The sequence below is a fragment of the Marmota marmota genome, unplaced genomic scaffold (genome assembly GCF_001458135.2).
Source record: "Marmota marmota marmota unplaced genomic scaffold, marMar, whole genome shotgun sequence".
In the NCBI taxonomy this organism is placed as follows: domain Eukaryota; kingdom Metazoa; phylum Chordata; class Mammalia; order Rodentia; family Sciuridae; genus Marmota; species Marmota marmota.
This window is the reverse complement of record NW_025999999.1, coordinates 7,080,817-7,097,423: the sequence shown is the minus strand read 5'-3', so window position 1 is coordinate 7,097,423 and position 16,607 is coordinate 7,080,817. Positions and strand designations below refer to the sequence as shown.

General features: G+C 47.7%; 1 protein-coding gene and 1 non-coding gene across 8 annotated transcripts in view; one reads left to right on the top strand and one right to left on the bottom strand.

The window, feature by feature from the left end:
- Window positions 1-16,607, top strand: part of Fbxw4 (F-box and WD repeat domain containing 4) — a 101,977-nt gene that overhangs the window by 73,604 nt on the left and 11,766 nt on the right. For 2 of the 7 annotated variants that reach the window (XM_048807203.1, XM_015494687.2), the window contains exons 6-9: window positions 1,585-1,650; window positions 14,674-14,814; window positions 15,359-15,500; window positions 15,716-16,467. In XM_048807203.1, coding sequence (XP_048663160.1) covers window positions 1,585-1,650; window positions 14,674-14,814; window positions 15,359-15,500; window positions 15,716-15,835 — 469 coding nt within the window. In that variant the 3' untranslated portion in view covers window positions 15,836-16,467. Of the gene's footprint in view, window positions 1-1,584; window positions 1,651-14,673; window positions 14,815-15,291; window positions 15,501-15,715; window positions 16,468-16,607 lie in introns of those variants that run through there. The other 5 variants (XM_048807199.1, XM_048807198.1, XM_048807200.1 and 2 more) reach the window with 4 other exon arrangements.
- Window positions 1,000-1,072, bottom strand: Trnaa-ugc. Its single transcript has one exon. It is a non-coding gene; the product is annotated as a tRNA-Ala (tRNA).

Below are 16,607 nucleotides of genomic sequence, written 5' to 3'. Positions count from 1 at the left end.
GAAGAAGCTGGGATGATAGAGCATGTCCCTGGAGGAAGTCTTGACTTGAGGCACAAGGGCCCCAGGGTGTCTCATATGGCTTTGTTATCAGCTTGGGACTGACAAGCCACACCACCCTGCAATTTGGATGGTAAATCAGCAGCTTGGCTAATGCCTGCCCTAACATCTCCCTTATCAGCAACAGCAGCCAGCTCCCCAGTCCAGCCCAAGCCACTGGTTTCTTGAGAGTCCTTCCTGTAGAAATCCATTTCTCACTCACAGGCCTGGGAGTAGAGCACAGGTGCTGGACTGGGCAGATGGGCTCCTGCCTCACATTGCCAACGTGTCATTAGTATATCCAGTCTCTCTTGCCCCATACAAGACAAGTAGAGACATGGCCTATCCCTGCCCCAGGGCCCCTGAATGACACAATTGCTTTTAATTTTCCTGTTTGGCCTTAGATTTTCAAGCCTAGGTTTCCTGAAGGCAACTCCCCATCCCTTGTGTGTTGCTGCTGCCAAATTCTCAAACAAAGGACTGGTCTGGCTCATAGGTTCAAGTTCTAGTCCTAGCACTATGGATAGCCTGGCTTATTACATTGACCCTTCCCACACAGTTCATGTCTCCACTTAAAATAAAACTATGCAGATTATACGTTGAGTCTTTAGGGGTTTAAGAGACACTTAGAAAAACATGGCCAGCATACTTCTCACCTGCATCTTGGCAACTTTGGACTTTGGAGGACTTTTCCTGACTCCCATCCCACTCCCCTGACCACTTGATCCCTCACGTGTCCAGCCTGTGTATTAGCATAAACTTATCTGTAGGATTTACTTACCTTTCCTCTTTGTCCTTTTCTCAGTTTGATACATTTATACCTGCCCGTGCTTATCCCATATTGCCAGGTTCCCTCAGTTCTTAAACCATTCAGGAATGCTCCAGTCACCCCTGCCTCTAACTAGGGCATCACCTACTAGCCTCCAATTGTGTGTTCCCATGAGGCTTTTTTTTTTTTTTTTTTGGTGGTACTGGGAATCGAACCCAGGGACTTGTGCATGCAAGGCAAGTACTCTACCAACTGAGCCATATCCCCAGCCCCCCATGAGGCCTTTTCTGGGCTGTGGCATGTGCTCTTGTGTTCATACAACTGCAGCCTGACAGGCTTGCTCCCTTGGGCCCAGAATGGAACATCTAGAGGTCTGTTTTATGGTGGGCAGAGACCACTCAACCCAGTGTGAGTAGTAGGCTCATCTATGATTTTTTTTTTTTTATACCTTTACTTTATTTTTTCACTTTTATGTAGTGCTGAAGATTGAACCCAGGGCCTCCCACATGCTAGGCAAGCACTCTACAGCTGAGCCACAACCCCAGCCCCTCAGCTATGATTGAACCCAAAGGTCCTCTGTCCAGGCAGCCCTGGGAGTCTGCAGCCCTCCCCTTCCAAGCTGTCTTCCCATGATTGCTCTGATCACTCTCAGCTGCTTTTCATTCTGGATTAACTCCACCATCCCCTAGGAAACAAGCCCTGCATTTTCCACTGTGTGGCCATTTTCGACACAAGTTCTGACAAGCCAGATCTAACTCTGTTCTCTTTTTGTTTGGCAGCTCTTTTGTGACAGGGACAGCTTGTTGTGGGCACTTCTCACCCCTAAGAATCTGGGACCTCAACAGGTAAGATTCCTGAGCCCACCATGGCATCCAGTGGGAGGTGGAGCTGGAATAACTGGGGAGGCAAAGGAAAGAGCTAGCAGAGCCAGCCCTGCCTCAGTTTGCCAAGTGGTCCTGGGGAGGAGGCTAGAGAAGATTCTGGCCTGAAACCTACTGGCAACCTCCATGGTGGTGCCTTCTGATGTGGAGTCATTTGGGGTTAGATTGAGGAGAATATTGAAGTAATTTGTAACAAGGAAATAATTTCATATGGAATTTGTGATAACAATTTGGAATTATGATATCCTCTCTTAGGAGTTACTGGCTACATGATTACATAAAATCCCATTTATCCTCAGGCGATTTTTGTAAAAGAAATTGTGGAGGTGGTTTATAGAATCTATAAAAACAATTATACAGAACAATTAAAATACATCTAGGTTTTATTCCTTGCTTTGGTAGGCTTGACACTGTCCCATCTGATTATCTAACATTCTGTTATTAAAAAAAAAAAAACTTTTATTTTGAAATAATTATATATGCATAGAGTTACAAAGGTAACTTAAATACTCATTAACATCTTACATAATATAGTATAATGTCAAAACTAGGGAATTGGCATGGATGCAATCCACTGTCCTTTATTTCAATTGTGAATGTATGTGTAATTCTATGCAGTTTATTACATGTGAAGATTCATGTGCTCACTTCCACAATCAATATACAGAACTATCTGTTCCATTAGCACAAATATCCCTCATCCACCCCTTCACAGTTATACCATTCCCTCTTGTCTGTAACTCCTGGCAACCACTTCTGTGTTCTCCATCTAATTTTGTCATTTTGAAGATGTTACATAAATGGAATCACACAGTATGTTACCTTTTGTGACTGGTTCTTTAAAAAATTTAGCACACTTTCTGTGAGACTCATGGAAGTACTGCATGTATCAGTAGCTTATTTCCTCTTTTTTTCTGAGTAGTGTTCCATGGTGTGGATGCACCCAAGTTTCTTTCTCCATTAAAGAACATCAATCCTTTGAAGTGCACTTAGGTTGTTTTCAATTTTTTGACTATTGCAGATAAAGCTGTTAAGAACATGGGGCTAGGGGTGTGGCTCAAGCGGTAACGTGCTCGCCTGGCATGCGTGGGGCGCTGGGTTCTATCCTCAGCACCACATAAAAATAAAATAATAAAGATGTTGTGTCCACCGAAAACTAAAAAATAAATATTAAAAAATTAAAAAAAAACATATGTGATAGGTTTTTATGTGGATGCACATTTTTTTTTTAGAGAGAGAGAGAGAGAATTTTTTTATTTTATTTTTTTTTAGCTTTCGGTGGACACAACATCTTTCTTTGTATGTGGTGCTGAGGATCGAACCCGGGCCGCACGCATGCCAGGCGAGCGCGCTACCGTTTGAGCCACATCCCCAGCCCTCGATGCACGTTTTTTAAAATTTTTAAATTCTTTTTAGTTACACACGACAGTAGAATGTATTTGCACTTATTATAAATTTATGGAGTATAATTTCCCATTCTTGTGGTTGTACAGGATATGGAGTTACACTGGTTGGGTATTCATATATGAACATAGCAAAGTTATGTCTGATTCATTCTACTGTCTTTCCTATTCCCTTCCCCCACCCCTTCCCTTCATTTCTCCTTTGTCTAATACAATGAACTTCTATTCTTCCCTCCCCTGCCCTTATTGTGTATTAGCATCATCATATCAGAGAGGATATTTGGCCTTGGTTTTTTTGAGGATTGGCTTATTTCACTTAGAATGATGCTCTCCAGTTCCATCCATTTACCTACAAATGCCATAGTTTCCTTCTTCTTTATGGCTGAGTAATAGTCCATTGTGTATTTATACCATAGTTTCTTTATCCACTCATCTGTTGAAGGGCACCTAGGTTGGTTCCAAATCTTAGCTATTGTGAACTGAGTTGTTTAAACATTGATGCGGCCACATCACTAGAGTAGGCTGACTTTAAGTCCTTTGGGTATGTGCTGAGGAGTGGGATAACTGGATCAAATGATGGTTCTATTCCAAGTTTTCTAAGAACTCTCCATATTGCTTTCCAAAGTGGTTACACTGATTTGCAGTCCCATCAGCAGAGTATGAGTGTACCTTTTCCCCCACATCCTCACCAACAGTTATTGTTATTTGTATTCTTGATAATTGCCATTCTTTTTCTTTTAATATTTATTTTTTTAGTTTTAGGTGGACACAGCATCTTTATTTTTTTTTAATTTTTTACGTGGTGCTGAGAGTTGAACCCAGTACCTCACGCATGCCTTGTGACCGTGCTACCACTTGAGCCACATCCCCAGCCCAGATAATTGCCATTCTTACTGGAGTGAGACGAAATCTCAGTGCATTAATTTGCATTTCTCTAACTGCTAGAAATTTTGAACATTTTTTCATATATTTGTTGACCAGTAGTATTTCTTGTTCTGTGAAGTGTCTGTGCAGTTCCTTTGCCCATTTATTGATTGGGTTATTTGTGGGGTTTTTTTTTTTTATGTCAAGTTTTTTGAGTTCTTTGTATATCCTGGAGACTAATGCTCTGAGGTGCAGATGGCAAATATTTTCTCCCATTCTCTAGGCTTTCTCTTCATGTTCTTGATTGTTTGCTGTGAAGAACCTTTTTAGTTTGATACCATCCCATTTATTGATTCTTAATTTTACATCTTACACTTTAGGAGTCTTATTGAGGAATTCCGTTCCTAAGCCGACATGATGTGATTTGCTCCTACTTTTTCTTCTCATAGGTGCAGGGTCTCTGGTCTAATGCCTAGGTCCTTGAGCCACTTCGAGTTTAATTTTGTACAGGGTAATAGAAAGGGGTTTAATTTCATTTTGCTACATGTGGATTTCCAGTTTTGTGGGTGCATATTTTCATTTCTCTGGGATAAATGTGCTAGGTTGTTTGATAAGTGTATGTTTGGTTTTTTTCTGTCCAACTTTTTCAGAGTATCAATATCATTTTACATTTCTACCAGCAATGTATGAGAGATTCTTTACATTTTTACCAGCATTTGATATTGTCATTATTTTTTATTTTAGCTGTTGTATAATAGGTATCTTATCCTGGTTTTTATTTGGGGAGGGTACTGGGAATTGAACTCAGGGGAACTCGACCATTGAGCCACATCCCCAGTCCTATTTTGTATTTTATTTAGAGACAGAGCCTCATTTTGCTGAGGCTGGCTTTGAACTCATGACCCTCCTGCTTCAGCCTCCAAGCCACTGGGATCATAGTGTGCACTACCATACCTGGCTCATCTTGGTTTTAACTGCAGTTTTGCTAGGAGCTGATGATATTGAACATATTTCCATATGTTTATTTACTATTTGCATGTTCTGCTTATTAGCAAAATATCTGACCATGTCTTGGCCCACTGGGTTGTTTGTTTTTTTTACTGATGACTTTTGCACATTCTTTATATATTCTAGACATTAGTTCTTTGCAAATTAGTGGTTTGCAAATATCTTCTCCTAATCTATAGCTTAATGTGTAGTTTAATGCATTTCTGCAGAACAGGTTTTAAATTTTGATCCAGTCCAAATTATTGACTTTTTTTTCCTTATTGATTATACCTTTAAGTCTAAAGACTTTTCAGTTAGCCCTGAGTTTTTTTTTTCCCCACAATTTTTATTGGTACATTATAGTTGTACATAATGCTGGGATTTGTTGCTACACATTCTTACATGCACACAGTATAACAATAATTTGGCCAATATCATTCCCAGTATTTCCCTTTTCCCTTCCCTCCTCTCTCCTCCTGGTCCCTTTCCTGTACTCTACTGATCTTCTTTCCGTTTTCATGAGATTTCATGAAATCTCCTTTTCCTTTTTCCTCTCTAGCTTTCACATATGAGAGAAAACACATGACCCTATTTATTTCACTTAACCAAATATTCTCAAGTTCCATCCATTTTCCTTTAAATAACATAATTTTCTTTTTTTTTTTTTTAAAGAGAGAGAGATTTTTATTTATTTATTTTTTAGTTTTTGGCGGACACAACATCTTTGTTTGTATGTGGTGCTGAGGATCGAACCCGGGCCGCATGCATGCCAGGTGAGCGTGCTACCGCTTGAGCCACATCCCCAGCCCAATTTCATTTTCTTTATCCATTCATTTGTTGATGGACACCGAGGCTGGCTCTGTAGCTTTAGCCCTGAATTTTAAATGCCAAAATTTACAGTAGCAGTGAAGGTGTGTTTCTTGCCAGTCTCTTCCTCTGGTTGATCTAGTTTTGTCTTCTCCTTTTCTCTCCGCTTCCCTAGGGAAGTGTTCATAAGGTCTTCTTTCTGAAAAGTCCATTCTGTTATTAATCTTTCCAAAAGTTTTTTTGTAATACAAAATGTTTTAATTAAAAATGGTTTTTCCTATAACATCCTCTTCTAGTAGTCATCCAAGAACAGGGATGGAAAACTGAGTACATCCCCAAACAGAACACTGCATCTCCAGGTTGCCCTGGGTGTTAGGACGCTTACCCCTCATTAAGGCCATTTGCTTCCTAGAGCTTGATCCTGGACAAGCAGCAGCTGAACCTCTCCCTTGAAGGATAGGCTGTAGATGTCTGAATTGGTTCTGCTCTTCCAGGGTCCTCTTTTTCAGAAGAAAAAAAATCTAGGTTCTTCAGGTTTTCCTTATGGACACAGTAGAACAATTAGCCATAGTGTTATAAGTAACAAAGACCTAATTTAAAATGGCTCAAGCAATAATGGAATTATTATGATCTTAGATGACAAGGAGCAGAAGTTGGGTGGTTGGGTGGTTCCAGGGTTGATAAGTTCAGTAGTTGGAGGCCACAAAGGACGGTATTCACTCAGCTTCCTACTATGTTGCCCTGGTCACAGTGGCTTTTGCCCCTCCTTTCAGATTTGTTTAGAGCAGCTGCACTAACTCATAAGGCAACACTCAAAGGGAAGACGGAAAGAAGACACATCCCTGCCTGGGCCCCTTTTTACGATGAAGAAGCTTTTGCTAGGACCCCCTGAGCAGACTTCTCCTCACATCTAGTAGCCAAAATTGTGTTCCATTGCTCACTATAAACCACACCCTGGCAAGGGGAAGAGCCAGCTTCCCCTACACACTGGCAACACAAGGGAGGAGGGCAGGTGTGGCTCAGAGTCATTGTGTGGTAAACAAGAACAAGTCTGAGGAATAGCTGGAATAGTGTGGGGATCACACTGGCTCTAGGACCACTTTTATCCCTCTGAGTACTGAGGAGACCAGATGTGGTTGGTGAGTGCAGGTGCTATCACCTCCCTCATTTTAGATCTACTTTTGTTTGTGTAGCCAATGGTCATGTTGTACCATTACCAGCCTAGCTAAAACTTGGGTCTCAGACCTCTGAGATGTTGGCATCCTACAGCCTGTGAAACTTGTTCCCATGAGTTTACTCCTGAGCTCTTGCCACTCCTGGGTCCTTCTTGCTTCTAAAAGGAGCTGAGCTAGGAGGAGCCCTCCCTAGTGGGAAGAAGCACGCCAGGACCAGGTCATGGGCCTGGAAGCTGCGAGGAGCTCTGCAGGGAGCTTTGCTGTGTGGCCAGAGCTTTTTTCCAGAACTACTCCACTAGGTCTGTGATCTTGAGCTGCTCTGGGCTTCAGTTTCCACAGTGGGAACTTAAAAAATGGAAAATAATTACCCCTACCTAACAGAATGAATATGAACAAAGTTATTGTAAAAAAGTGCCCCACCTCAGGGACACTCAACCAGTGCAAGCTCTGTCCTCCTTCCCGCCTCCTCCCCACCCACAGCTGTTTCCACACCAGTACCCTGGAGTTTGTGGAGGCCTAGCTTTTTAATCCTCGAAATACCTGTGACATTGTGACCAGTGGAAGAGAAAAGAAAACTGCTGACCTTGTGGCACAAAAAAAAAGCTCTTTCCAGGAAGGCTGTGGGTCACAGATGAGCACTTCTGTCAAAAGCCAGCTTCATTTAGTCATGTCACTGAGTTTTTAGGCTTAGCATCATTACTTGTCTGTGTGTAGGATGGCATACAACTGGGCAGTGCGAGCTGGGTGTACCACCATGGCCCAGCATCATCTTGAAGACTAGCTTGTCTTTGAGCTGCCTGGTTACCTTGAAGGGGACTTATGGTCTGGACGGAGTTCTAAAGCAGCAACTCTTCGAATGTCATTCTCCTTAGACCTCACCAGCCACAAACACTGGGTCATTACTGCCTCCAGAATGAACCCAAATGAAAATGGGCACGAGGCAGCTGCAGCCTTGATTCTTACTGGAGTCAGATAAGATTCAGCCACTCCATCCCCTGGCTGGCCTGTAGGTCCTGCATGTGGCAGGACTCCCCTGGGCATCACTTGGCACTGCCTTCTCTCCAGTCCCCAAGACTCTCCTCCTCACCTCTGGGAGGAACTGGGACTTGTATAAACATCTTTCCTATCCTCAGTGGGGGTTGAGGGAGTGAGGAGAGATGCCCTGGTGCAGGTGCCTGCTTTCCGTGGGAGGAAATGGATGGACAGGATGACTCTCCAGAGCTGTCTTTCCCAGAGAAGCCCAAGCAGATAATAAAGCCATGTAGAAAATAGGATTAAGGTAATGACCAGGCAGGACCCAGTTTGATCTTTCAATAACACCAAAGCCTGACTGACAGGCGACCTGCAAGGTGGAGCAGCATTGCCGGCAGGACTCGGGTGGTGGTGTGCTGCTCTGGCTGGAGTTTTTGCTTTTAACTTGTCACCACTGAAACCTGAGTAGCTCCTGGATTTTCTTTCATGTGTGTGCTGTGACTTGAGTGGAGGGGGCATCCTGCAGGGGCAGTTGTACTCTGAGCATCTAGGCTGCCCTCAGGATGGTGGGGGCTGGGACACCTTTTAAGGGGCAGGCATCCTGTATTCCCATCTGTGGAACCATAGCTCACACCTGTGCATCTCTCAGGTACCCTTCCTCGGGCAGCCTACACACTGAGTGATTGGAGACTCCTTTCAGTGTCTTCCTAGCTCCCCTGGCCCTTCATTCCATCAAAACCTCTAGGGACTATTTTCCACAAGGACTAAGCAGGGTGGGGTGGAAGAGCACACAGTCATTGTGTAGGTGGCAAGAGGCCTGGCTGTCCCCCTTTCCCTTTCTAGAGCTGAGCTCTATGGAGTAGGGCCTGAGGACAGGGAATTTCTAATCTGTCTAGATAATAAAAATGAAGTCCTTTACCCAACCTTGAGATGCTGCTGGAGGTTCCTGTTTCTGATGGTCAATGGTCTTCAAGACTAGTTTTCAACCCTCAATTGCCAGTAACTCCTACACCTCCATCTTGGTAGACTCTGGTGATAGCCAACAGCTGAAATAGCTCCAGCTTGGCCCTGTGGTCCTGTCAGACCTCAAGAAACTATGCCAAAGTTCCTTGAGGCCTGGTGGTCTCTGTCTGCATTTCACCAGGGCCCTTGAGTAGGCCCTAGGGAAGGTGCTAGGTGTTGATTGTGTGGGTACACCTGTCAGTGGCTGGAAGGTCTGTGTGGGTCTGATGAGCCAGGCATCCCTTACCCCCTGTTGACTTGCTTTTGCTGTGGGTTTACTTTTTTGTCAAGGGGCATTTGAACTGGAGCTAGCATTGGTGCTGACAGCAGGGCATACCTCCTTGCCCCAGTAGCTGTGGGCAGGTGAGCTTCAAGATGAAGAGGCTTGGGCTGGGATTATGGCTCAGCGGTAGAAGGCTCCCCTAGCATGGGCGGGACCCTGGTTCGATCCTCAGCACCACATTAAAAAAAAAATAAAAGGTATTGTGTTGTGTCCATCTACACCTAAAAAAAAAAAAAAAAAAGATGAAGAGGCTGGTGATCCCAGATCTGAAGGGTATCACAGAGGGGCCAGCTACAGCCCTAAGTCATTCTGAGGACTATGAAGTAGGGCAAGGGGGTTTTGGTACTTGGCTACTTCAGAGCATTGAGTCCTCATCTGGATACCATTGCCCTGTATGTAGCATACTCTTGCACATCCCCTGTGTCTTGCTTCCCTTTGGGCCAGGGCCATCCTGTTTCCCATTATGCTTTCGTTTCCATCTTAAAGCCCCTAAATCTCTTCCTTCTCAATAAGGGTAGGAGCAGAATAGGCTTTCCACCCATTCTAACAGGTACCCTTTATTTCCCCGCTGAGCCTTTGCTCAAGCTGACTCCATGAATACTCCACATAAGGAAACCTGCTCAGATGTCAGTTTGAACAGTGCCCCATCATGAAGCCCTGTTTGAGCTGACCTATACCTGGAATTTGTGCCCTTTTCCACTGTTCAACTTGTTAGCACACTCATAAGGCCTTCAGGTTGTTCACAGGTATGGCCTGACCTATCTGCCTCTCTGAGCTGGGAACCCATCTTGATCTTCTTGCACGGGCACAGGACATTAATATGGGGCATCTGATGGCATTTGGAATGGCAAGGGGCACCTTGTTAAAGGCGGCAATGGGCAGGCTGGCTGCTCTTGAGGGTACCATCTATGCATATACCACCCAGGTGTGACTTTGTCTTTGCCCCTGGCCCTATGCCCCTCCCTGTGCAGGGACCTGGCCTTCAGTCAGGCTGATTACTGGAATTGCCCTTCTTTTAAGTACCTGCCTTCTCCTTTGAAAGTATTACTGACAGCTTTTTTCATTCTCTTTTTTTCTTTACCTCTTTAAGGAACCCTGTAATTTCTTTTTCTCTCCCCCCTTTCCTTTTTCTTTCTTGTCTCCTCTGTCTCCCTAAACTCTTTGAAATTGGCTCTCTGCCCGCTGACACCAAACTGATACTTTGCGTTTCACTTCTCCTTATCCCTTTATGGCAACAGATGTTGAAATTTTGTATCCTTTTATCTGCCCGGCTGTCCCTTCCTGTAATTACGATCCCCTTGTTAGCAGTACAAAGTGGGCTGCCCGGCTGCCTGGCCTTTGACCCATTGTGTCTGAACATGTGTGTGTGGTGGGTACTGGGGTGTGTGCACACACACATACATGCATGTGAGAAGCTATGTACTTGGAAGGGCCCCTTCTCTCTTACCTGAAGGGACTGGGGCCAATGAAATTTCCCCAGTTTCCACTCCTCCACTGTAATGTTTGGGATGTTTCTTTGATTCTGTCACTTACCTCACTGGAGGACTAGCCTCGGGGTACCTGGGATGTGGACAGTCCTGCAAAGCATAGGTGAGACTTGCAGGTGGCCCTGGGTGTGTGTGTGTCTGTTGGGGCAAAGTTCTTGGGCAGCTGAACAGAGGACATTGAGGGCACTGAGACAGGGTAGGCACATTCCCCAGGGGAAGTACCATGACTAGAGCATGCACTCCAGAGAGTACAGACTTGACTTGGCTGTTTACTAGGCGTGCAACCTCTAAGCCTTAGTTTGCTCATCAATAAAATGGGTTAAGCTACCTTATAGGTCTGGTTAAAGGGTCACATGAGCTGGTCTGTGTGAGGCACTCCATAATACAGGACACACATAAGAATTCACCTGAGCTGTTGTATGGTAGCTACTCTGCTCCTAGGTAACCTGCACAGCTATTAGTGGCCATTTGTCCCTCAGGCCATTTGTCCTCTGGAGAACGAGATGTAAGAAGGTAAACTGTCCCCCTCCGTCCTCTCGCACCAAAATCTATTGCTGCATTTAAGGGTAGCACATGCCAAAGAGATGTCCTTATATGCAAACAGAAGTGGGAATGAGTACCAGAGGGAGTGCCATCAGGAACACAGTATGCTAAACGTGGCTGGAAAACGGTATTTCATGTGGGCTGGGAGATGGAGCCAGCACTGATTGGGAGTGCTCTGGCATGGGAGGTCTGTGGCAGGTGCATGGCTGGGGTAGGCATGTACAGGTTGGGATAAGAGTGAAACAGAGCATTGGATTCTAGCGTGGCACTCAGGGTCTCTCCCAGATGGATCATCCAGGTGTTCAGGGATAATACCTACCTGTAGTTAGCTGTCCCCACAAAGATAGTGATGGATGTCAGTGTTTTAAATTTCCCTCCTCCCTGACTGTTAACAGTTCCTCTCTCCTACCTTCATGTGCAACAAGACCACTAGGGCAGGGTGAGTTAGGCCAGGAGGACTTGAGTTTCTTTTAAGAAACCACTCAAGGTTGTGACCATATTCTGCTTTTCCCTGCCCAGGTACTGGGGGGCTCCTGGGAGAAGCGACACATAGCCCAGGCCAGGGCAATGGGTCTCCTTCAGGCTACCCCTCCCCAGCCTGTCTCATTCATCAGGCTCACGCAGGCAGGCGGCCCCATCTGTCTTTATCTTTCCCTGGGTTGAGAGAGAATTGCTGGAATAAGGCTCAGGGAGGCTGGGGTGTGGAGGCCCCCCAGCCCTCAGTGGCTCCTGGAGGTTCAGGCTTTGTCCAGAGTTGGAAGGGAATGGACTTTTTGTCTGGCCCTCTATAGTGACAGTCTGGGCCCCTGCTCCTGTCTTGGCCCAGGACTCTGAGGGGGAGCCCTGTTCCCACACAAGTGTGTGACAGCCAAGGCTCTGCACCCCCCAGCCCCCCACAGTGAGAGGCTGAGAAGCATTCTTAACATTCTTTACAGAGAAAAGGGGTGAAATGTCTGAATTTGGGGGTCACCACGTTATACAAATTGCAATCTAATCGTTTTTACAAGAACACACTTGTAGTAAGAAAAGGAACCCAGGAGGAGGGGTGAGGAGACAGACAGCTTGTTTTGTCCCCCTCCCCCCAAAGTTTGGGGCTATTGTCAGGCCAGTCTCTCTCTCCACCAAAGCAGTTGAGCTAGAGTTTTCTAGTTAAATTGGGCTTGGGGTGGGGGCCACAAAGGGCCCATGGTGCCATTTCTGTTTGTTTTCCCAAATCAAAGCCCCAGCAGGGCTCCAATGGTACTGCTGGGCTGCTATTTGAAGAGACCGGGCCATTTCCCAGAGCCTGGTGTGTCAGTTTATGCTCTGAACTTAACCTCACAGGCACTGCACAACAGAGCCTTGAGGGTCTCGAGTCCAGAGGCAAAAGAAATTGTATCTTTTTATTGGCCCATTTAAAGTGTGTGTGGCCATTTCAGAGAATCAAGAGAACACAGCAGAAAGCAACTCCTCAGCGCCTGGCCAGAGCAGGCCAGGCTAACAGATGAGGGGTTCAAGGGACTTGTCCCAGCCCCTAGGGGCTGCTACTTACTGAGCTCTTGGTTCTCCCCCAAAGGATTAGGAGCCCGTGGCCTATTCTGTATTTATTAGTGGCAGCTCTGATGCTGAGGCAGGGCTCAGGTTGGCAGCCCAGTCAGGATGTTCCCCTTTGCACTGCTGACCCTGCCTAGCCCTGTAGGTGCCTGGCTCTCCTCCCCTCAGGAGAGAACCCCAGGACTAGGGTGGGCAGGCAGCGCCGTGCTGGGCTCCACTCTGCTCGTTCTCCGCCTTTTATCTTCTATTTCAAACAGACAAACGTGAAATTACTCCTACAGATTAAAGGGGAGAGCGCCTCAGTCATTCCTTATGGCCTCACTAATGGAGGGGGCAGGGCCCCCAAATCTGGAAGTAGAGAGAATTGTGGAGTACACAGCCTTCACCTGGTGTGCACAATGTATGTGTGTGCCTGCGAGAAGGAAAGAGCAAAACCCCTACTCCCCACCCACAATAGATTGCCCTGCCTAGTGTGATATGGCTGGTGTCCCAACTGGGAAGGCAGAGCTTCTCCGAGAGCAAGGTCCGTGACCTCTAGGGGATTGGGCAACCCTTCTACCTGCTCCCTTTCAGAGCCCCCAACAGACAGGCCTGTTTTCTCCCCAGCCTAGCACAGGGCCACTAAGAAGAACTTCCTTCTGGAGGAGGCTGGGCCAGCGGGAGGGACTTGGGGCCTAAACCTACACTGGACAGCAGCAGTGCTCCTTGCTGGGGGTTCACAGGGAAAGGCTGGGTGGTAGAATGGAACCCCCCAGCTTCCTTCAATGCCTTCAGCCTTTAGAGAAGACGGAGGCTCATTTGGGGAGTGGGAGGGTTGAGGGTCAGCAGCCTAAGTAAGGAGGGAGGCCTGGGGCAGAATCTGCCTTTGGACATATGGCTGGCAGCCTTGCCTTATCTGCCTCAAGCTCTTTGCCGAACACTGCCGGGGGCCATGAAGTCATCCCTACACCAGGCCTGGGCCTTTTACCTGAGTTCCCCTGTGGAGAGTCCATGACCTTGTTTTCCCTGTCATGCCAGGAAGGAGGGTCCAGCATCTCATAGGTAAAGGAAGTGGAGGCATTGGGCCCAGAGGGTGCCGCCTTCTTCATTCCCCCAACATTCTGCAGAAACTCAATACTTCTACCCATCCCCTAGCCACAGGGATTAGCGGGTGCACTTGATGTTGAAGGGTAGTTGCTAGGGCCGGGAGGCCCCCCTACATGGTTGCTAGGGGTCTGGCATGGGGCGAGGGGTCTGCCCACTGCCGCGGTCACGGAGGGAATTACACAGTCACAAAGAAATTGTTCTTCTCAGTAATCTGCTCCTGGCCTCCGGGTGGGGTGAGGGTGGGGGAGCAGGCTGGAGCCCAGCAGGCTGGGGGCTGTGATCACAGAGGCGTGCTAGCCCCAGGCTGGGGGCCAGAGGGCCGGGAACACCAGGGACCAGCATGCTAAGCTGCTTTCTCAGCGATTTCTCTCCTCGGACACAAAGGTGTTTACTTGTTTTAACATCTCCTGGGACTCCCCTTCTCCCTTTGTGTGGTCTTTATCCCCAACGAGGTTTGAGCCCCAGATTACAGGCAGGAATTAAGGCATTGGTCTCAGGCAGCTCAGAACTGCATGACCTGCAGGATCAAGGAGTATAAAGTAACCAAGTGTGTGCACGTGAGGGGGGCCGACCCCTTCGGCAAGGCCATTCACGGCCCTGAGAAGGAGCGGCCGGGTGGTGGGTGGGCAGTGCAGGTGTGGCTGCAGAGCTGCTGTGTCCATCCCATTGAGGCTTCAGCTGGGGGCTGGGATGCTGGGGGAGGGGTGGGCACGGGTGCTGTTGGGAGTTTCCTAGCTGAGGAGGGCGGGCCATACATCCCAGGGGCCTGATGCCAGCTGCAGGAGGAAAGAATGTGCACAGCCAAGGTGGGGCAGCCTCTTACCCTCTGCCCTTCCTCTCCCCAGTGGGCAGCTGATGACACACCTGGGCAGTGACTTTCCACCAGGGGCTGGGGTGCTAGATGTCATGTATGAGTCCCCTTCCACACTGCTGTCCTGTGGCTACGACACCTATGTTCGTTACTGGGACCTCCGCACTAGTGTCCGGTGAGTGTGCTAGCATGGGAGGGAGGATATGTGGTGGGAGCCTGGTGCCCATCCCAGTCCTCCCTCCAGTCCTGGGTCAGCCCACGGGACAAGAACAGAGAATCCATGTCAGGAGCTGGGAAGGAAGGGGCCAGTAAGGTCACATCAAGCTTAGACTCTCTACTCTGGTCCCTGTGGCCTGGGAAACTGTGGCCAACAAGCCCTGATAAGGACAGGCATTTCTCAGAGCCTCCCCAGCTATCAGGTATGGTACTGTCCCTCAGTATTCTGCCCCAGCCTTTAAGTAAGGCCTTTATTCTCCCCATCACAGGTTCTATGACATGTATCCATACCATGTGAAAACACAAACGAGGGTGTTTGCTCTATGGTTAGGGCTTGGAGAGTGTCCTTTAAAGAGGATGCCTTCTCCTACTTAAGTTTGGTCAGTTAAGAATCTCTCCTCCAGTCCAGTGTGGCTCTGTAACCCCTTTCCCACAGCTCTTCTAGGAACCTGAGGAAGCTAGGTCGGGCACTGAACCTCCCCACATCTCCTCTTCCTGGACAGAAAATGTGTCATGGAGTGGGAAGAACCCCACGACAGCACCCTGTACTGCTTGCAGACAGATGGCAACCACTTGCTGGCCACAGGGTCCTCCTACTATGGCGTTGTGCGGCTATGGGACCGGCGTCAGAGGGCCTGCCTGCACGTAAGTATCCTGCCCACCTCATGCCTCTGGGATGCAGGACTCATTATGGGCCACATCTGGGAGTGGGTGATAGAGCCAAGGACATGCCTAGGAAGGGCTGGAGGAAGCCTACAATGGCACATGTCCCTGTTTCACCAGGCTTGAAACTCTAGATTGGGGAAATCCCCATTTCCCACTTGGAAAGTTCTTACCTCTTCATGTGACCTCCCTTCTAGGCCTTCCCGCTGACATCTACCCCACTCAGCAGTCCCGTATACAGCCTACGGTTCACCACCAAGCATCTCTATGCTGCACTGTCCTACAACCTCCACGTCCTGGACTTTCAAAACCCATGACAGGCCACCCTGCCTGCCGGCCAGGGGAGTCAGCTACTCAGGGACCTCTTTTGCTTGGAGGGTGCAGTGATACCTCCTCCCACCACCCCTACTGTGCTCCTAGACTTGTTGCCACAGTGTTCAGGTGTCTGAAGCTAGAGGCCATGGCTCCTGGGGTACCAGGGCTCACCTAAGGATACAGCCCCTCCCAGAACCAGTGGAGGCACAGGACCTGCTGCTCTGGGAGAATGCAACTGAACCCGTGGCCTTGCACCCATCTTACCAGAGCAAGGACCTAGCCTGGAAAGGCCAATCCTGCCACCATATCTTCATAGGGCCATGACAGCCACAGAGTGAGGTGAGGCACTCTAGCCTTCGCAGATGGCCCCTTTCTGCCCTTCCCTGGAAGGAGAGGTGAGGCTGCCAGTGCTCCTGCTGGCATCAACCAATCCTCAGACTCCACCTTTGACCAACCTCTTAGGGCTGTGAGCTCATTCCTGGGACAATGTGACCTAGTTTTGCTTTGAAGCCAAGAAAGGACAAAGGGAACCTAGCAGTTTTGAGTGAGTTCTGAGCTAGCCCTACCTCAGGCCAGCTGTGGAGATATGCTATTCTTTTCATTTTTGTAAAAATAAAGCTTGATTGTTCACAGACCTTGTTCTTCACTGATGAGGCTGTTCTAAGAGGTCGAGACCAGCTTGGTGGCGCTTCATTCTTTATGCCAAAGAACAAAGGTGTCTTCTTCCTAAAGAACTCCCACCGACCACCTGCCCGTCTAGCCTCAAGGGAGGAC